This window comes from Sciurus vulgaris, assembly GCF_902686455.1.
Source record: "Sciurus vulgaris genome assembly, chromosome: 18".
Lineage (NCBI taxonomy): Eukaryota > Metazoa > Chordata > Mammalia > Rodentia > Sciuridae > Sciurus > Sciurus vulgaris.
Genome location: NC_136479.1, coordinates 15032511 through 15054533, shown reverse-complemented (window position 1 = coordinate 15054533; position 22023 = coordinate 15032511). Strand labels below are relative to the sequence as shown.

Below are 22023 nucleotides of genomic sequence, written 5' to 3'. Positions count from 1 at the left end.
AACTCCCCATCCTTCCTATTTCTATTTCATCCCTTGCGAACCCCCAGCCTCTCTTAAACTCATTTTCCTTCTCTGGGAAATGGGGACAATAAAGTTTCATTCCTCATAGGATTTCTGAAAAGACCCACGAGGTCACACATAGAAATCGTCTGTTTATATTTGTTATCACTCCCTTTATAATCTTCATCATGGAGTTCTGTGCTGGAACTCTGTGGGATTTAATAGTTGCTAATGATTTACTTTTACATTAGTAATTTTCTCCCAGTTCATCACACAAGATTTTGTGTAAGGAAGATGTTCAAGAGATACTTGCTGAACCAATAATCGCATGCTTTGGAGGCAGGTTGCTTGGAGTCTTCTTCTGGATCTCCCTCCTCCCTTCTTTCTCCCTCCTCCCTCCTCCCTCCTCCTCCCTCCTCCTCCTGCTCCTCCTTCCCTCTCTCTCTGTCTGTTTTAGGTACTGGGGATTAAACCAAGGTGCCCTCTACTACCAAGCTACATCCCCAGTCCAGGCCTTTTTAGTTTTGTATTTTGTGCCGCTGTCCATAAGTTGCCCAGGTTGGCCTCGAGCTTGTCATCCTTCTCCCTCAGCCTTCTCAGTAGCTGGGATGACCAGCGTGGACCACCACTGCCTGGCTGGCTCCACCTCATATTAGCTGTTTGATTGACAGGCAAGTTGCTTAACCTCTTCTCTTCCCTTATCCACATAGAGAATACAGTAAGAGTCCTTAGATGTTGGCTTTGCGAGAGTGCAGTGATTCGGCACATAGTCAACGTTCATTGAACATTAGCCTTCTTGGTCAACTTGAAGCAGCTGTTTCAGAACCACAGCTGAAGCCATAGTGCCACCTGGTGACCCCATATGCCTTCTCTCTATCCTGGCTTTCCCAGAACTGCCCTGCCAGGGCCCGCACAGATGCACGAGGGCCCTCCTCACCTCCCCGCGCTTCGGGTCCGGGCTGCCCACCACCGCGGACTCCGCCACCGCCGGGTGCTCGGTCAAGGCGTTCTCCACCTCTGACGGCCCGATGCGGTACCTGCGGGATCAATTGTTGGGGGCAGATGCTAGGGCGGGGGCGAACCAAATCTTCACTCTGATACTTTGGAGGGTTGCATCTCCCCCTGGACCCCGAGGGTAGCAGTCCTGGGGAATCCAAGACTTGTGAACTGTCGGTATGTGGGGTCCTAAATGGGAAGGCTTGGGCATTCGGTGCTGGAGGTACGGAGCTCAGCTGTGCCCTGGGACTTGGCGCCCCATAGCCTCTGGTGGGCGGGAGGGAGAAACTTCCTCCTCCAGAGTCTGGATGCTTGGAGTAGGTTGTTTGGGAGCCTCAAACTCTTGTCTGCAATTTGCAAGCAAATTCCACATCCTATTACTGCCTCTATCGACATGCTTTATTTTAGTGGCCATATATGTATGTGTACACACACACACACACACACACACACACACACACACCATGTTTTAGAAACTTATAAGTAGAAGGTTATATTTCTATTTCACAGCAGGGTGACGACTGTTAACAATAATGCACATCTCAAAATAGAAGAGATGCCTGAATGCGCTCAGCCCAAAGAAATGGTGAACGCTGGAGGTGATGTGCGTGCTAATGATCCGATTGCATTATTCTTATGGCATCTGCGTATCAAATCGTCACCTTGTTTCCAATAAATACGTACAATTATTAGGTGTCCACTAAAAAAAAAAATCTCAGTTTCTCTGAAATATTCAAGGAAAGTTGTGTGATATGTCTTGTTCTCGAAATCAGGTAGGAGTTAAGGCTCAGCCTCAGGCGGCTTCGGCTCCCATCTGGATCCTACCGTTTATGACATTTGAGACTGGAGGCCAGTTTCTTCACTGTTCAGTGACCCAGTTTCCCCATCAGGGGCACAGGGATGGTAACCCCATCTCCCGCTCACCCTGAGATGGGTTCCCATAAAGTGGTGGGGAGACATGGTAAGTGCTTCCCAAGGGTTAGTTCTTCTTCTTATCATTACCACATTTCTCTCTGACATGCTGTACCCCATGAGTGGAACACAGACATAAAAGAAGCTCCCCTAGGCCACTACCCCCTGTAAATTGTGTGATGTCTTAATCCCCTTCCAGAACTTCTCGAACTTTGTTTGATTGACTTTTCTGGACACAGAGGGGAGGTGCACAGGTACCAGGGATCAGGGCAGGCTAGACATGGCTCTGCCACATTAGACCCCGAGTCCCACCACCAAGGCATGGAGGAAGGGTCAGACAGGCAGTAGATCCCAGGAGATGTGCGAGGGTGGTGACAGGAGCCAGCACAGGGTCAGCCACACCTACCCAGAGGCATTGATGATGTCATCGTCCCTGCCCAGGAACCAGAGGTAGCCCTCGGCATCCATGATTGCTCTGTCCCTGGTGTTGTAAAAGTCCCCACACTCCACCTCCGCCGTCTTCTCTGGGTTGTTCTGCAGAGAGAACAGACCCCATCTGTGAGGTTGGTGAGGTGAGAGATGATCAGCTGGAGCCTCCGGTTCAGACCTGGGTTTGAATTCTGGTTCTCCCTGGTACCTGGGGACATTCTGTAAAGCCTTTGAGTCTGTTTTCTCCACATGCAAGAATTCAGCGCTGTCGCTACTCCATGAGTGGACATGATTAGGCAAATTTTAAAGATGTGTGTAGAAACAGTAGCTCACTTTTCTGTGGCACTCTGTTGGAATAAAATTTCCCTTACTGTGGGGATGCTGTCTATTTTATTTCCTGCTTGATAGCATCCACACAGCACTGGGACAGATGAGAGGGGCCAATAAACATTCACTGCATGAATTTTCTTCCCCAATACTTCTCCTGTGATCCTCACAGACACCCTAAAAGGGTGATATTTTTAAGTCAACTTTTCCTTGGAAGATAATTGTAGATCTGCATACGGTTTCAAGAAACATGACAAGGAGATCCTGTGTACCCCTTATCTAGTCCCCCCATGGTAACGCCTTGCAAAACTATTTTTCATACCTACAGCTATGTACCCACATGTGATTATATATGAACTACCAAAAAGTCGAATATTGTTATTTACTACAATTGTAGTTGGAAATAAAATTGATTAAAATTTCAGTATTATGTTCAAAATTACAAAAAAAAAAAACGACTATTTTTCAGTGTTCCATTAAGGATACCGACATTGATAGAATCCACAGATCTCATTCTGATTTCTTCTAGTTCTTCTAGTCCTTGGTGTGTGGTCTGTGAGTATATTTAGTCATGTAATTTGGCTACATGCATGGGTCTGTTCACCAGCAGAACAACTCAGGTAGCTTTCTACTGCCACATTCACCTCCCTGCCAGTCCCTCTCCCTCCTCTTTCCCCATCTCTATCCCCTTGGCAACACTACCCTGCTCCCTGTTGTTTTAAATTGACACAGGATAACTGGACATGTTATTGGGAAGAGTCAGTGCGTGAACACAATATGTAATAATGATCAAATCAGGATAATTAGCATTCCTAACTCCTTAAACATTTTCATTTTTTGTGTGTTGAGAAATTTTGAACTCCTCTCTTTTTGTTCTTTAAAAAATACATACTAGATTGTTGTAGCTATAGTCACCCTAGTGTGCTGTAGGACCCTAGACTCATTCCTCCTCACTGTTTTCGTACCTTTTATCCAAACTCCCTCTCTTCTCCATCCCTTCTCCCCTTCCTATCCTCCAGTGACATTATTCTACTTCTAGAAGATTGAGGTTTTAAGCTTCCGCATGTGAGAGAGAACATGTGGTATTTGTCTTTCTGTCCTTGGGTTAATTCACTTGACGGACTGTCCCCCAGTTCCATCAGTGTTGTTTCTAGAATATTTTATTAGTGGACTCGCAGTATATAACAATTTGGGATTGCCTTTTCCCCTCAGTATAATTATTTGGAGATTCATCCACAGTGCTGTGTTCATCGATAGTTTGATTTTTTTAAAATTGCTGAATAGTATTCCACACTACAAATGTACCTCAATGTTTGTTTAGCTATTCACCCACTGAGGGTGTCTATGTTGTTTTTAGTTGGGGGCTATTATGAATAAACCTGCTACAAACATTTGTATATGTGATTTTGTGTGAGGTCAGAATTTTTTTTTTGAAGCTTATTTTATAGAAAAAGAAACTCATACTCAGAATGGCACAGTAACTTGCTGAAAATCAACCAACAAATGAAGGAAAGAGATGATATTTGAATTTAGTTCTTGCTTCATAGCTTAGTCACTTGATCCATAAGCAATCCCTCTTGTGGGACACCAAATGATTTTAAGAGATACCTGAGAAAACATTGCAAAACCAGGAGAGCTTGTCTTTTTTGAATTCACTTCCAACTGTTGTGATTTTATCAAGGAGATTCTTGGTTTGCAGTTGACATGTTTTTAGAAGTTCTGCAAACACCAAGAGCAAGGTAAGCTTTGGGATCAGAGCTTTAACCAGAAACAGGATTCATCTAAAATCTAAGACAATTTCTTTAAAAATATTTAATTATAGTTATAATGGCCTTCCGATTTTCAAGCGATAGTTTTCCACTTACAATACTAGACCAATTGTTTAAAAAAATTTTAAAGTGAAATAATGCATTTGAGGACATGGAAAGTAGATAAAAACATAGTTAACAAAAAATAGTGAATGTGGAGAAAAATGAATGAAACTTGGGAAACACTGCATTGAGGGTAATATTCCACTCCCGTTCACGGATCCCTGGAGTGAACAGTGCTCCAGAGCAGTGAACTCTATTTTGATACTTTGGTCAATGCACTCTGAAGGACAGGTCCTTCCTGAAGGGAATGAGCTTTTCTGGTGTCCCTCTTCTCAGGTAGTGCTTGAGCCTAACACCTAGAAGATGACCTTACACATCCATGGAAGGATTTCTTCCCTCCCTTTGGACCTGGGTTTCTTGGAGGTGAACTCTAGCTAATCCTTCCTTGGAGAAAAGAAAGGCTTCTGAGTTCCTGGAGAAAATCGCTCACCTGCCTCATAAAGATGGGTGGAGTCCACATTTCCCTCCTGCAGGTTGACAGGGACCTTGAAGACCCTCAAGGGGGTTGTTAACCTTGGCTACTTTTCCCAACAAGGTAGAGGGGAAAATGGCAGAGGAGAAGGTGCAAGCTCTCGTTCTTCCACAGAAGCATCAAATAGCAAACCAACCACCCAAAAGAAACCCAGAAGCTGTCTGAACTGACTTTGTAGTTGCTCTGGAAGGTAGTCAAAGATTTACAACAACTGAGCAGTTTCTGGTCAAGGAAAAACCATCTTCAAAATGGTAGAAAAGCTGGTGGCATTTTTACTACAATGGCCCCTCCCTTGCTCAAGCACGGAAGACATAGTCTCGCCATGCCTGTTCTCAGTTTCTTCCTCTCTCCCCCTACAACTGCAGCGGGCAGAACAGATCTTATTTGGGAACTTTTATGTCCTAATTTGTCTCGTTGATACCTGGAGGGCTGATGCAAGGGGATGGCTTAGATTAACCAGAATCCAGCAAAAAGCAGTCGGGAAGAAAGAGAGTATGATTTTCAGAGTTATTTAGAATTAACACACTAAAACAAGGACAGGTCCAATTTTGAACACCACCATCAGCAAGAACAAAGTCGCAGGCATACAAAGAAGCAGGAAAACATGGCTCACCCGGAAGAATAAAGTTAATGGACAGAAACTGTCTCTGGCACCCACACCATTGTCTTTACTAGGTAGATAACTTAGATATTTTAAATATGCTTAAAGAACCAAGGGGGTAAAACAGGCAGGAATCAAAGGAAGTCAGCAAAATGATATATGCATGAAAATATCAAAAGAGAGAGAAATGATAAGATTTTGCTTTCCAAAAGAGAAATTCAGGAGCTCAAAAGTATGATAACTGAAGTAAAGAATCCACTAGAAGGTGTAATAGCATAATAGAGAAGACACAAGAAAAAAAATCAGGGAACTGGGAATAGAGTAACTGGAAACAAATCAAGTCTGAGAAGCAAAAAGGATGGGAAAAAAATGAACAGGGCTAAAGGGACTTGTGGGGCGTCACATGACTGGTGGTTCTGAACCAAGTCTTCCTTCGCCCCAGCCATTACCCCTTGAGCCTCAGATGGGTTAGGGCCAGGAGATGTGGCAATGCACTGGGAGCCTTGGTGGTCATTTAAAGGGACTTCATCAAGAGGGAGCGAACAGAGGATGACCTGAAGAAGCTCAGGAGGCAGAGTTCCGGCAGGGTCCCCGACGTCCCATTACCTCGTAGCAGATGAAGAGGCCTGCGGGTCTGGTGGGCTTCATCCTGATGCCGATGTTTCCTTCCGTGTTGGGGGGCAGGATGTTGCCCTTGTCGTCGATGATCTGGAGCAAGAAGCCTGTGAATCCCACCAAGCGAGACTCGTGCGCCCCTACCTGAGCATTGCCTGGCTCTTCTATGGGACACCAAGAAAAAAATGGGGATAGTGATGGAGGAACCGTGTCAGAATATAAAATAAGACTTTCGGAGTCTTTGAAATGAGCAACTGTGGAATCCGAGTGCAGGGTCTATGTGTTCCACACCAGCCATGTGTCCTTGGCACCGCTTGGTGGGAAAAGCCTCCACACTCCTTGGAGGGCTATGTGAGGCCTCCGGCTGCCAGTCGGGACTGCGTTAGTTGTAGCTCTCAACTGAAGCCTCCATGGGAAATGGAAAGGACAGCGATGGGGAGGGGACACCGGGCAGGGAAGCAGGGCTGGTTCTGCCACCTGCTGTCACACGAGGGTCCAACGCCAGCTGGGCCCTCACTGTGCCCTGCCAGAGACCTGAGAACCAGACCTGGATGTCGAAGGGCGAGATGGCCTTCCCCATGGAGCCCAGCTTGATGCTCATTCCCTGGGAGACTCCGCAAGTCAATCCCTGTTCACAAAAGAGAGAGGACTGAGGACAGCCGAAGAGGCCAGGCCAGTCACAAAGCAGCAGAATTCACACAACATGGCCCAGGCCCCCGCCCGCCTGCACAGATGTCAATCAATGCTGCACAAGGAGCCCTTGTCGGGAAGCCAGGGGTCCAGACTCTGTGCTCAGGGCTCTGACCAGACTCTGCTCAGCGACACCAGCATGGACTGGCTCTGTCCTAGGTGTGAGGTTGACAGTGGCCAGTGAGGGGTCAAGAGAGAAGCAAAGGGGTGAGCCTGTGCTGGGGCTGGGCACTGTGGCCAGCGCTGGGCACACTCCCTTCACCCGACTGCAATCTGGCAAGCCGGCCATTATGATGGCCATTCCTGAGAGGGGAGACTGAGACTCAGATGGTGGAAGGCCAGGGTCATGGTCCTGAAGCCTGTCCTGGGCAGGGCTGGGACCCACACCTGGGGCTGAGCTCCTGGCAGAGGAGGGAAGCTCTTTCTCCACAGCCTGGCACTGCCCGCACTGCAGCTGTGTGGACCCGCTGTGTGGATGGGGGCAGTGCTTGGAGGAAGAGCCACCAGTTATTATGGCAAACGCTGGATGCAAAGGGACTGAGGTCGTGGATGAAGCCTGTCGTCTCTCTCACCCTCCCCATGTCCAAGCAGAAGCTGCGAGCTACTCTTCAGGCCCAGAGTCTTAGCGTTTCCTTTTCAGGTTTGGAAAACAACCAATCAAGTAATTTTTTCCTTCCAAGAGGAAAGAAAAAAGAGTCAGACAGATACGTTGAATTGGTATGAAGGAACGTGGTTTTCCAGTTTGTCACAGGGCCTGAGATGGAGTCCTCTCTCCGGTAGCTGGAGGGATAGCGGGTTCATGCAGCATCAGGAATGGATCAGGAATGTGACGGAAGAGGGGCAGCCACCCCCACTGTCGCTGATGAAGCCTGGGAGGGTCAAGGTTGCACAATACCACAAATGATCCCACCCCCTGGTGGGTGGCCAGGGACACACGAGGCTCACGCCCAGTGTGTTTGTACTTAGTCTACACAGAGAGTCTCCGGTCCCTCATCCACACCTGAAGCTTTCCACACTCAAAGCTGTGTCACCCTAACCACCCAAAGAGGACCTGAGCCGGCTCCCCCTGCCTCTGCATGTGGCCACCTGGGAAGGGACAGATGGTGGAGTTGGCAGGCCCTCCTGGCGGTGGTCTCCATGTTGGTGGAGAGGTCCTCCTGACCCACCGCCCCCTGGGTCCCTGAGCTGATCATCACAGGCACAGGGGCAAATGTCCTTAGATCCCTTTCTAAGGCTTGGCCCATCAGTTCGCAGCATGGTGGTCCCTCGATGTGTCTTCAGCCGTGAACGATCCTCTGTCAATTGACTCGAGGCAAAGCAGCTTTGAGCCCTGGAGCCTCCTGCTGGCTCTGAGCAACGCTGGGCACTCAGCGGGGCTGAGCCTGACACTCCATAGGACCGGCAGCCTCCCAAGCCCAGTGGCCCAGCACACCCAAGTGGCCCGGGGGCCTGCCCGCCTACCGTTTCTGACTGTCCGTAGAGCTCATGGAGCGACAGGCCCGTCTGCTGCCTCCACTGCTCATGCTCCTCGGGCAGCAGGGCCTCCCCGCCAGTACTGCAGTGCTCCAGGGTGGGGAACCTGAGGCTAGCGGAAGGCAGCAGAGTCAGCTTGAACACGCTGCCCCAGGCCCAGTGCCCTAGGAGGTGACGGCTGTGTCGCCTGGGTCCTCCCTCCTCCTACTTCCTGACTTTCCTGTTCAACCTCTGGCCCTTGTAGTGAGGTCAAGGCCAAGTGGAGGTCTCCCCCTTCCTGTCAGCCCCTGAGAACTCTCCTGGCATGAGATGGGTGGGTGGTCCTGAGCTCCTGGTTAATCAGGGAAATTCAGATTCAGTTTGCACTCAGGGAGGGAGGAAGCTGCGTTCATTGGAATTCACCTTAGGGGAGCATTCCATGCAGCTGAAGGTGTGGACATGACCCAAGGGACACACTGGGGTGAGAGGACACCGTGCTGTCTTCAGCGAGGGCTGGGCTTCCCGACTGAAGGGTTTTTGTATTTCTAGGTGGGAAATGAAAGTCTGGGGTTGGACATGCTCTGCTTAGGGCCTCAGGTAAGATTGGGCTGAGTGTAGGAAGACACAGAAGGATCACAGGAAACAGAAGGAAAAGCAGAAGCCCAGAGACAGGGACTTTGAGAGGGAACAGAAACGTCTGATGTGAAGGCTCATTGTGAGATGTGGCCTCTCCTTCCCCATGAAGTTCTCCAAAGCATACAAGAACAATCGCCCAGGAAGGACTGGATTCCCCAAAGAAAAAGGGGGAAGTGATTGAGGCTGCCCCACCTGGCGTGGGCGGTGCCCGGCCAGCTCCTGGGGGCGAAGGTAGCAGCATGTGCACCACTTTCCACCCTCATCCCCTCTCCTGACACAGCAGGCAGGGAGGAACCGGGGCCTCTCCACTGAGAGTCTTCCTCCTCTGGGCTTTGCCCAAGGGACAGAAGTGAGCAGAGTTTCAGGTGCAGTGGTTCATTTTGCACTGATGAAATGTTATTGGCTTTGAACAAAGGCCCGGGTCTGAGGAATGTTGCAAAAATTAACTGATATGCATGAGCTTTGAAATTCAGTGAAACAGAATTCAGGCGGACCAAGGCTTGATGAATAAAACCAAGTGTAATTCAGCTAGCTTTAGAAGGGTCGTCAGTAAGCTCCTTGATAATTTAACTCTCATGTCCAGAATATGTTAACTATCATTTTTGAAATATCCGTTTCAATTTCAGAGTCTAAAAGATAGACAAATGCCCCTGAGGTTCACACTGCAGATTTCCGGTTAGCTAAAAATTAGCCATCAAATACAGGGACTTGCAAAATTAAAATTACATAAGAGAGTGCTTTGCATTCCTCAGATTGGCTAAAGTAACTTTGATAATAACTAGTGTTGGCAAGGATGTGGAACAATGGAAACTCTCCTACATTTCTTGGGAGTATAGGTTGGTTTAATATTTTGTTAAGTAGTATGGTAGTGTGTATCGTCAGTGTGACCTGCTAATTCTCCAAGAAAAACTCTTCAGAATTGCATGGTCCTATGTACCAGGGTGCATGTGCCAGAGTTCATTGAGCACTGATTTTCAAGAGCCCCTATGTGAAAACTACCCACATCTCCACTAATGGTAGGACTGATAGAAAAAAATTGTGGTTTTTCATAAAATGGGATATTACACAGCAATGAAAATTAACTACAACCACTTGCAACCACACAGACACCTCTTAGAAACAATCCTGAAGAAAGAAGCAAGGTATCAGAGAGTAATGTAAAATCATAGACATGAAGTTCAAAAGCATGGAAAATGGAATATTGCCTTAGCATTTAAACTGTAAAGGAAAGGAAGGGAATGTCATGCAGATTTAGACAGTGGTTTTCTTTAGGGGAGAGGAGGAGGCAGATGGATGCCTCTGGGGTGCTGGCAATGTTCTATTTTTATGATTTAGGTGACTACTCCTAGGCATTTTCCTTTCAGCAGTTGATTCATCTGCAGATTTTCCATCTTGTGCAAGCTCTCTGAATGTTTGTCATTTCATAACAAAAAACATTTGAGTAAACCCACACAGATGCAAAGCTACTGAGCATTTTTCTTGAGTCTTTGGGTCATGCTTTAATTTAAGCAAGGCTGATTGATTATTTTCACTGCCAACATCACAACACACACACACACACACACACACACACACACAGTCCTCCCAGAATCAAAGGAAAATCTTTCATGACATGACACATCAGATTTCTTAAAAAATCCTACTCAAAGATTATTGTCACCAACCACTTCTACATACTTGGCAAATTTCTGCTGTAGAATCATTCGATAAATGCCTGGTGCAGCCAGGAATTGGGTGATGGGGTATTTGAACAACATCTGGAAAACGAGGAGGAAGGAAATTTATTTTTACAGTTAAAGTATCACCCAGTATGATCACTTTAGTTCTGATCTCCCCTCTAGAGAGCCCACTTATTCAGTAATTCTTTCAATATGTGTGCATTGGGCATGAATTTCATAAAGGGCACCTGTCAGGTGCTGTCAGGGAGGTACAGAATGAGTGAGGTAACATCCCAGCTATTACAGAGCAGATACTAACAGAGGAAAGAAAGCAGGAACTGAATGGTAAGGCAGAAGCTGGCAGATGTCATAACAGACTTGGAGGAGTTCTCTAAGAACAGAGTGAGGGAAATAGTCCTTGTGGTTGGGTGGCCAGACCCTGATGGAGGAGGTGGCACTCAGGAGGGACAGTAGCAAGTGGGCAGGAGTCTGCAGGCAGAGAAGTGGGAAAGCTCATGGAGATGGGAGGACTACCAGGAAGCCGTCTTAGGAGCCCAAGAAATGCTTCCGCCAAGTCGAGTGACGTCACTTCCTTATTCTGGACGGGAGGAGTCAGAGGTCAGCTTTGGAAGACTGAGGTTGGTTGGAACAGGATTATGTGGGCTCTAAAGGGCCCGATATTCGCCATGATTCCTTAGGGAGGGGGATCGTGAGAGCTTCGGATCAGAGTGGAGATGAGCTCAGAGAGTGAGCCACAGCCAAGAAAAGAGGATGCGGGTTTCAGATGCTGCCCGCTCTGAATTTAAATCCTGTTCCATGAATTAAAATTCCACTGGCAGAAGAGAACTCAGGCCTGGCGGTCAGGGTGGCTTGTGCAGCTCTAAGTCGTGGGTGCAAACAGCAGCAGACAGTGATGGGAGGCAGAGGCAGATGTCTTGTGGGGATGGTGTGAGGCTCGAGAAGTGCAGGCAGAGGTGCTGGAAGGGCCATCAGCCGAACTTGATGGACCAGCGGGGACACGTGGAGAACGAGCCTGGAGAGAAGACTAGACCCCCCGGTGCAGTCTTCAGGACCAGGGGCACAGCCGTGCTTGCTGAAGAAAGGGAGGCAAGGAGGCTGCTCAGAAGGAGGCGGGGCGGGACATGGAGGACACAGGTCAGGAGTGAGCCTAGCAAGCAGAGGACATTCTATGTTGAAGCTGGTGTCCAGCGAGGACGAGGGGACTGATCCAAGGTGTAGCACCATCAAGTCAAGGGAAGGTGTCCTAGGAGGGGGCTGCTGACCGTGTGCGTGGACTGAGGGAGGGGGTCAGGAAAGTGAGAGGATAAGCCTCAGGGGGAAAGGCTTTCTGGTGAAGAAGGAGTAGACAGAGGCCCCTCAGAGGACAGCAGGGGCAGGAGCAGGATCTGCAGCCCTGTGTGGAGCGGGGGATCATGGAAGGCAGAGGGACAGGCCTGGCCCTGAGGTGGAGGGACGGGTGTGCGGGCATCTGCAAAGAGCACTTTTTGATGAAGGGCCACACATGGAGGGAGCTCAGACAGGTGGCTTCAAATGTCATCCCTGAAGGCTCTCACTTAAAGTTCTTTCTATGTGCCAACCTCAGGGTTAAACCCAGGACACACTGCCAGTATCATCCCACTAATATCCCTGATGATTTTATGAAGTGATATCCGTAAAACCCCAACTTACAGATAATGCACTGGGGCCTGGACTGACAATTAACTTACCCATTAATTCATAGTTGGGATAAGAAATTAGATCTGCCAATTACAAGCACTTGTTTTCAGACATTTTATTATGATGAGTAGCAACACACACACACACACACATACACTTACACACACACACACACACACACACACACACACACACACACACACACACACCGGCTACCTGGCCCTAGCAAAGCCAGGATCCAGGATCAGGAGACGTGGGCTGATTGTGGTTGCTTTAATTTCTCAAAAAGTTTATTCTGGGGTCTTATATTCATAACATCTCATCTACAGGTCTGGAAAATGGCCCAGATAAAGGGTTATCTTCCAGGCTACATTTTTTTGGGGCAAGGGAGTTCCAGGGTTTGAACTCAGAGGCACTCACCCACGGAGCCACTTTTTGGCTCAAAAAATCCTCAACCATTTTTTGTATTTTATTTAGAGACAGGGTCTCACCGATTTGCTTAGTGCCTCACTGTTTCTGAGGCTGGTTGGAACTCGTGATCCTCCACCTCAGCCTCCCGAGCCACTGGGATTACCGGCAGACCCCACAGCACCCAGCCCCAGGTGACATTTTGATGTCAATCTGACCTAGTGACTCTGGTTCAGTGTTCCACCCTGCGAGGATCCCAGAACCAGGGGTCTCTTATGACCATGAACTTTGCTTAGTATTTCTGAGCAGAGTTCAGATTTTGACCCAGAAACATGGGTTTCTTCTGGAGTTTCTGATACCAGAAGGTTGGTCTTCTTACCTGTACAATGACCTTGGGGTCGATCTGGGGCAGGTGGTGGATGAAAAGCGTAGACCCTGCTGCCCATGGTTCAAACAGGCACCCCACGACAGCCAGAATCCAGCCGGGGTCTGACATGCACCACAGGACATCAGAGGTCTTCAGCTGCAACACTTTCCTGCTAACTCCACAATGCAGGGGCTCAGCTGTGCCATCAGCACTGGGTGTGATCAAGGGCTGGGGCATCTGCTTTTCAGCTGGGGAATCGCCCTCTCACTGAGTGCATGAGATGGGGCTTCAGGGCACCCCACCACGGGTCCCCAAAGTGGACCGCCCAATCACACACTACCCTAACTAGTGCAGTGCTAATGATCCTTAAGGCCCTTGCTAGGAGAGCCAGGAGGAAGTCTGTTTCTCTTTCCCTGGATCTGAATCGGTCGCCACCAGCCGATGGTGGAGGGCATTTTTCAGCAATAAGACCTGAGCCTTTCTGAGGACAGCATCAGCAAAGCAGAAGCAAGCCGAGGGACGGAGGGAACCCCAATCTGGAGTCTATCCAGCTATGTGTGGGGCGCATAAATCCTCTTCTTCACTCTTTGGTTAAAAGGGAATGGGTTGGGCTTTCTGTCATTTGCAAAGGGGCATAGAATGGGAGAGGGAGAAGAGACCCAAAGAGCACATCCCCTTGGCAAGGGACAGGAAGCAATTAGCCAAATGGCAGTAACTGCGGTGGGAAGGTTTGTCACCTCTCTGCCCTCCTCCTGCACCTGCCGGACTCTGAGTGCACAGGTCCTGGAGAAAGCGCAACACTCCCCTGAGCAGGCTGTGGCTTTAGGAACTTTTCTGTTAGCAGGGAGGGGCTTTGATGAGCCACCCACAGGTCCTCCTCCTGCCCCTCTCAGGAGTGTGCTGCCCCCAGGGAAATCCGGAGGGAGGGGGCCTCTCTTCTCAGCTTCAGCTCAGCTTCCCAGTGAGCACCTCTTCTGGGGTGTGTCTCAGGCTCCCCAAGCCCAGATCCTGATCTCTCGGGCCTCTTCTGAGCTCATTCTCCTCCAGTGACCTCTACTTCAGTGAACAGCATCAGTGTCCAAGCCCAAATCAGGAGGCCGACCTTGACCCCACCCTTCTTTCCCGCAGTAGCCAGCAGGGCCTGCCCACTCTGTCTCCTGAAATTTCGAGGGTATTAACCTCATCACATTCATGGCCCCTGGTCCAGGCCACTCTCCTCTCTGGCCTATTCTAAGAGGTGGTACCTGGTCCTCCCCACCTCCCTTCCAACCCCTCCTCCGTCCTGCAGCAACAGAGGCTTCTTCAAAATACAAATCCCATCACATCTCTCCCTCCCTGAAATCCCATCAGCACCCACCCATTGTCTGCCTCCTCCTGAGGCCCAGACTCTACCTGAGGCCCAAGGCCTGCCCAACCTGGGCCTTGCTGGGTTCCCAGCTGCTCCCATCGGTCCTTGTCCTGTAGCCCAGCGCTACTCTCAGGTCTCTGCCGCTCATGAATAAGCTTTCTATAGATTTCATCATATAATCCTGAGAACGCTTTTCCTCCCTCTGTGGTTGCACGTATTAGTCCAAATGCACTGACACCCTTCCCTTCTGTCCCCTCCTGGGGTCTTGGTGCTCAGTTGCTACCATTAGCACCAACACTCCCTGCCCACAAGAAGCCATCGCTGCCCCTTGTCCTGGTGGATGAGTCAGAACACACATGAGTCGAGTGTGTTCTGATCAGAGGGTTACTAACTGCAGAGGAGGAGAGGTGGGGGGACAGGCTCAGCTTAAAACAGACTGAATGATTAACCCCAGGCTAGAGCTTCAGTTCTATGCACTCCTGGTTCAAGGTCAGGGGCAGTGACTTGGTGAGGCTAGTTCAGGTATTTTCTTCCCAAGTATTTCATGATTGGGAATCCCCAAGTTCAAGTTACCCCAAATGGAGAAGAGGAGGGGCCCTCTGGCCTCAAGTAACACTGCCAGAACCTTCTCTTTTCCACACCAAACTGTGGAGCTGTTTTCAGGGACAGGCTGGCCTGTCATTTGTGTGGCCTGCAGAATGCCTGCTGCCTCCACCACATCTCCTCCACAGCTCCTGTGAAGGAGCTCAGGCAGGACCCCAAAGGGTCTCCTTCATTATTGAGTCTCCATCAACATTCGGGATTCCAGGATTCCACCTCTGGGACCCTCAGAGGTCTGAAGCGGAGGGCAGACGGGGACACAGGATGGAGGGGCAGATAGAGAGCCCAAGGCCCACCCTGCACATGCACACAGCTGGCACAGACCTGGGACCCAGCCTCTGAGCTGTGCCCTCTTCCTACCTGGAGGAGAGGCAGGACCGTAGGGCTAGTCCATGGCTGTGCTTCGCCATCTTGGGGAACCCCGTGGTCCCACTGGTGAAGAAGATGACCATTGGATCCGAAGTCTTTGACTTGACACAGGTGTGGTTCGGGGATGCCGACCTGCAAAGAGATTCAGGATGAGAGAAGAGAAGGCAAGCTTGCCTTTCCCATCTTCTGGGGAAAAAAAGGCCCAACATGAAGCGTGGACTCAGGAAACTGGGATTTGCAACCCTGGGGGAGAAACGGACCCCGCCAGTGTCAGTCATTAAAGTGACTGTATGGGTGACAGGGACAGGGAAACTCGGAATTTGGGGTGGATGGAGAAAATATAGGGGATTTTAAGAAAATTAGCGAACACTTCAATAGTATTCGCTCTGTTCCAGGAAATGCTCTGAGCGATTGGCAGACAGGTGCCCTCTCAGTCCCCAGGAGACCCCTGGGGGAGCCCTGCCCTCAGGATGCCCACTCTGCAGATAAGGAACTTGCCCGAAGACAGAGCCAGCAAGTGGCAGAGCCAAGTTCCAACCCAGACAGTCCGAGCTGTAGTCTGCCTCTTAGCCACACTGCCCAGCTTGTGATCACACAGACTAGCTTGGTGGGAATGGAACCCCGCGACCCTGGTGTTGAGGAGTAGGGGAGAGAGAGCGGGCAGCGGAGAGTGCCGGCCGTGTGCCGTCCCTGGCTGGATGGGCAGGGGCTGGCAGGTGGAGCCTGCGGCTCCGTCAGTCTGCCGGGACTCCCAGGCCCTCCTGGCTGAGAGGCTCCTGGCAGCCAGGACTGTAGATGGCAGCTTCCGGCAGAGCTCACGGAAAACTGCTCATGATCTCACCACGGAGGGGACCTGGCCCTGCTGGACTGACCGGGAAATGGCACCTTCCTGGCTCTGGCCAATTGGAGTGATTTTCCAAGAGTTTTCTTAATTTTCATTAATCCTCTGATTTCAACGTAACTGTTACACTGCTGAAATGTTTGCCTTTTGTGGTTGAAATAAAAAGCCTTAGAAACCAAGGTGTTTCTCCAAGGATACCAACCCAGCATGAATAGCCGTAGTGCTTGCAGAATCCAAGTCGGAGGGGAAGAGAGGAGTCTCTCCGATCCCCACCTCTTCCCTACGTCTCCTAGAAGGTGTCCCTACAGGCCCCCCGTCCCTGGCAGATTCAGTGTTTGCTCTTGAAGCCTCAGGCCTGCCAGAAAAGGCATTTCGATTTGTTTTGAAGCTTTAAGATTCACCTTACAAAAATCCATTTTTATCTTTCATTAAACTTCTTCACATTTGCATTTTTATTGAAAAGATTTTTCTATCCCCTATCTGCAAGGAATATGTAACACAATAGTCCTCTTTCTTTATAGCTCTCCTTTATATATATCCAGGCTGAGCGTATTTTAACGAGAGGAGCGTGGGATTCAAGTTACTTATTTTACACATAAAGTAGCCAAGACCCAGAGAGGGGCAGCGCTAACCCAGGATCACATAGCAAATAACTAAGTTAGCCGCAAGAGAAAGTTTCTGGCATCTAACCTTGTGAGCTTCTGACCTCTGGCTGCTTGTCTTCCAGCTCTTGGGAGTGGACGGACTTCCCCCACCATGCCACGTTCAGAACCCGTATTTATCAGACCAGAAACTCACCTGATTAGTGATCGAAAGTCCAACCACCCTTCACAGCTGTGATCAGACACCAGGAGCTTGGTTTTCAGAGCAGGGCACTCAGAAGCCACAGAGTCCACCTTGGGAGCAAGGGTATCTGTTGTCACAATGGCCTTGGCTTTAGATTCTTGTAGTCGGTACATGATGTCCTTGTCTGTCAACTGGGTGGTCCCGGGCATGAAGACAATGCCTGGGGTAAGAAGGAGCTGCTTGTTTCAGGTTCTTTCATGACTATTTGCTTCAGGCCTGGCTCATCGGCAGAGAAATCCCCTGAGCTTGTGCTGTGCACAGTATTATCCACAGGTCCTTTGCTTCAGCACCACCTGGGATGCAGAATCTCACATCCTGAGCCAAATTTACTGAATCAAAATCTTCATTGTAACAAAATCTCTGAGGGATTATCTGCATGTTAAAATTGTCAGTCCTATCCCTATTTGCTGATGATATGATTATATACTTAGAGGAACCAGGAAATTCCACCAGAAAACTTTTAGAACTGATAAGTGAATTCAGTAAAGTAGCAGGATATAAGATCAATGCACATAAATCTAATGCATTTTTATACATAAGTGATGAATCTTTGGAAACAATAATTAGGAAAACTACCCCATTCACAATAGCCTCGAAAAAAATAAAATACTTGGGAATCAATCTCACAAAAGAGGTGAAAGACCTTTACAATGAGAACTACAGAACACTAAAGAAAGAAATTATTGAAAACCTTAGAAGATGGAAAGATCTCCCATGTTCTTGGATAGGAAGAATTAATATTGTCAAAATGGCCATACTACCTAAAGTGCTATACAGATTCAATGCAATCCCAATTAAAATCCCAATGACATACCTTACAGAAATAGAGCAAGCAATTATGAAATTCATCTGGAAGAATAAGAAACCCAGAATAGCTAGAGCAATCCTTAGCAGGAAGAGTGAAGCAGGGGGTATCGCAATACCAGATCTTCAACTCTACTATAAAGCAATAGTAACAAAAACGGCATGGTATTGGTACCAAAATAGAAAGGTAGATCAATGGTACAGAATAGGGGACATGGACACAAACCCAAATAAATACAATTTTCTCATACTAGACAAAAGTGCCAAAAATATGCAATGGAGAAAAGATAGCCTCTTCAACAAATGGTGCGGGGAGAATTGGAAATCCATATGCAACAGAATGAAACTAAACCCATATCTCTCACCATGCACGAAACTAAACTCAAAATGGATTAAGGACCTTGGAATCAGACCAGAGACCCTGCATCTTATAGAAGGAAAAGTAGGTCCAGATCTTCAACATGTCGGCTTAGGATCAGACTTCCTCAACAGGACTCCCATAGCACAAGAAATAAAAGCAAGAATCAATAACTGGGATAGATTCAAACTAAAAAACTTTCTCTCAGCAAAGAAAACTATCAGCAATGTGAAGAAAGAGCCTACAGAGTGGGAGAAAATCTTTGCCAATCATACTTCAGATAGAGCACTAATTTCCAGAATCTATAAAGAACTCAAAAAACTCTACACCAAGAATACAAATAAGCCAGTCGACAAATGGGCTAAGGAAATGAATAGATACTTCACAGAAGAAGATCTACAAGCAAATCAACAAACATATGGAAAAATGTTCAACATCTTTAGTAATAAGAGAAATGCAAATCAAAACCACCCTAAGATTCCATCTCACCCCGATTAGAATGGCGATTATCAAGAATACAAGCAACAACAAGTGTTGGCGAGGATGTGGGGAGAAAGGTACACTCATACATTTCTGGTGGGGCTGCAAATTAGTGCAGCCACTCTGGAAAGCAGTGTGGAGATTCCTTAGAAAACTGGGAATGGAACCACCATTTGACCCAGCTATCCCACTCCTTGGCCTATACCCAAAGGATTTAAAAATCAGCATACTACAGAGATACAGCCACATCAATGTTCATAGCTGCTCAATTCACAATAGCCAGATTGTGGAACCAACCTAGATGTCCTTCAATTGATGAATGGATAAAGAAACTGTGGTATATATATACAATGGAATATTATTCAGCCATAAAGAATGATAAAATTATGGCATTTGCAGGCAAATGGATGAAATTGGAGAATATCATGCTAAGTGAGATAAGCCAATCTCAAAAAACCTAAGGATGAATGATATCGCTAATAAGTGGATGATGACGACACATAATGGGGGGAGGGAGGGGTTAGTGTTAGGGTTAGAGTTAGGGTTAGGGAGGGCAGCAAGAATGAAGGAAGGAAGGACTGTATAGAGGGAAAAGAGGGGTGAGAGGGCTGGGGGGAGGGGGAAAAATAACAGAATGAATCAAACAACATTACCCTATGTAAATTTATGATTACACAAATGGTATGCCTTTACGCCATGTGCAAACAGAAACAACATGTATCCCATTTGTTTACAAAAAAAAAAAAAGAAAAAAAAAAAAGAAAAAAATTGTCAGTCCTGCCCTAAACTTTCTGCCCTCTATGGATCCATCCAGAGGACAGATGGAGCTCACTTTACACAAATTGATACCAGATTTGGGGATACAGTTGTGAATAGGATCGTGTCCCTAACATCAGGATCAGCTGCGTGCCGGGCCCTGTCTTCATCCTCTCACTCCTTTCTCTATCAGTTCATGGATATCATCTCAAATTTCCTCTCTTTCTCTCATTCCGAGTTTAGCCACACTGTCTTTGAACTTCTCTGCCTTCTCTTCTGTTTCTGTACCAATAGTGAGTTGAAGCCTGTGGCTACCGCTGCAGAATTCCCTTCCCTCCACTGGATGTCCTGTGAGGAACCTCTCTGCCACCCAAGTTCCATAAGCTCTGACTTTCCCCCCACGTTTCTCTGCACCAACACCCGTGCCTTCTGTCCATTGAAGGGTCACCCTCTCTCTTTCTGTCTCAGCTCTTCTTTATTTCAAAATGGCCGTCCTTCATCTAGGGCTGCTCCTGACTCTACGCCTTTGCATACGCTGTGCTCATGCTTGGAATGCCGTTCCTTCCCTTTAATCCTCTGCAATTCTGCTTATCCCAGAGGGCTCAGTTCAAGTCTTGGATTTCCCATGGACCATTTCTTGGCTTTATATTTCCTCTGCCCTCACTGTTAATTTAAAAAAAAAAAAGATTTTTTTTTTTTTAGTTGCAGATGGAAACAATACCTTTATTTATTTATTTTTATGTGGTGCTGAGGTTGGAATCCAGTGCCTCACATGTGTTAGGCAAGCACTCTACCACTGAGCTACAGCCCCAGCCCACTGTTAATTCTTAATTTTCGATGACCTTGTGGAAAGAGAGAGAGAGAGAGAGAGAGAGAGAGAGAGAGAGAGAGGAGAGAATGACAAGAGTGTTGCATAATGGAATGAGAGGTGACTCAGAAAAAGCAACCATGAGTCCCATGTTGGTTCTACATTGTATGTATAAAAGACGTATAGGTAATTAAAAGAGGAAGGGAACTCTCTACAGAATAATTCCAACTAATAAATGTAGAGGGTATGATATGGATAGAAACTCCCATATAAAACCACCATAATGTCATTTAATTCAGTTGAGAATTATCAATGGATACTCCAGCCACAGTGTAAACTCTGTTAGGGAACAGGACATTCATACAGATTACTGCAAAGAAAAAAAATCTGGTGAACACCACCTTGTTCATTAATAATTAATACAGATGATCAAGATGTACACACTGAGGAAGACACAGCCTTCCCTGGGACTATCCTTACCCAAAGTGCTTAAACTAAATATGACCGTGAAGGAGGAGACAAAAGAGGCCTTGAACTCTTTAAAAATGTCATCGTCATGCCGAAAGGGCTGGGGGACCATTCTATATTAAAGGAAACTAAAGAGACCTGACAACTAAATACAAGGTACGATTCTTCATTGGGCTTAAAGAAACAATATCTATAAAGGATATTATTGGGACAGTTGAGCGACTTTATGGATGTGTGTGTTAGGTAACTGAATTGTGTTGGTGTTACTCCTCTCTCGTGATAACTCTATTGTGCTTATGTCAAGGGAATAGCTTGGATTTTAACAGATGCATTCTCCTGTGTTATAAATATTTGCTTGGTGTTTGTAGGTGTCACAATGTTCACAACCAATTCTTATATGTTTCAATGAGAGAGACAGAGAGAGAGAAGGGCGCTCAAATATGGAAAAATGTTAACAATCGATCAATCTTTTTTTTTTTTTTTGCGGTGCTGGGGATCGAACCCAGGGCCTCGTGCGTGCAAGGCAAGCACTCTACCCACTGAGCTATCTCCCCAGCCCACAACAATTGATCAATCTTTAAACTGAGACTGTGCAAGGGAAAGTGTGTGTCTGAATGTGAGAATGTGAGAGAGAATTATGGTATTAATGAATGTGGGAGAGAGGAAGCAAGTAAGAACGAGTAGGAGTACTTGTGAGGGAGAGTGAGAAAGAGACAGACGTGAAGAAAGAATGTGGGAAGAGAAGGCATTTTGTCTCAAATCGAACCATGACTTGCCCGAGGCCAGGAGCCTGGTCTGTGGTTCCAGCAAGAGGACAGAGGCTGAAGCTTCAGAGCTGCATCTGTGCCAGGCTGGGTATGCAGCACCTAAAATCCCAGGACCGACTGGCTCTAGGGTGTCCCGAGGACCACTCAGGTCCCTGGAGTCACTGACCTGTCCGGATGCAGCCCACGGTCACCAGCCACCACTCAGGCACTCGAGGCAGAATCAAGGCCAGATAATCCCCCTGCTGCAGGCCACAGGCCTGCGTGAAGACGTTGGCTGTGCGGCGGGTTAACTCTGTCAACTCTCTGAAGCTCCACTTCACTTCCTCTCCTTGGCTGTTCATCCACCACAGGGCGATTTCGGAACCTCTCTTGCCCTCCTAGTCAAGATGGTACACCATGCGTTACTTCCTGCTTTAAAGGAAACGGTCATTTCTTTGGACAATCCACTGTCACAGTCACATTGCAGT

The 22023-nt window shown here is 47.7% G+C and overlaps 1 protein-coding gene across 3 annotated transcripts in view; it reads right to left on the bottom strand.

The window, feature by feature from the left end:
* ACSM1 (acyl-CoA synthetase medium chain family member 1) overlaps positions 1 to 22023 on the bottom strand; it is a 50079-nt gene that overhangs the window by 1331 nt on the left and 26725 nt on the right. For all 3 annotated transcript variants that reach the window (XM_079120886.1, XM_079120885.1, XM_079120887.1), the window contains 10 exons: positions 21723 to 21933; positions 17068 to 17275; positions 15420 to 15560; positions 13124 to 13283; positions 10679 to 10758; positions 8375 to 8498; positions 6771 to 6851; positions 6215 to 6316; positions 2315 to 2442; positions 938 to 1037 (listed from right to left, as the gene is read on the bottom strand). In XM_079120886.1, coding sequence (XP_078977012.1) covers positions 938 to 1037; positions 2315 to 2442; positions 6215 to 6316; positions 6771 to 6851; positions 8375 to 8498; positions 10679 to 10758; positions 13124 to 13283; positions 15420 to 15560; positions 17068 to 17275; positions 21723 to 21933 — 1335 coding nt within the window. The remainder of the gene's footprint in view (positions 1 to 937; positions 1038 to 2314; positions 2443 to 6214; positions 6317 to 6770; positions 6852 to 8374; positions 8499 to 10678; positions 10759 to 13123; positions 13284 to 15419; positions 15561 to 17067; positions 17276 to 21722; positions 21934 to 22023) is intronic.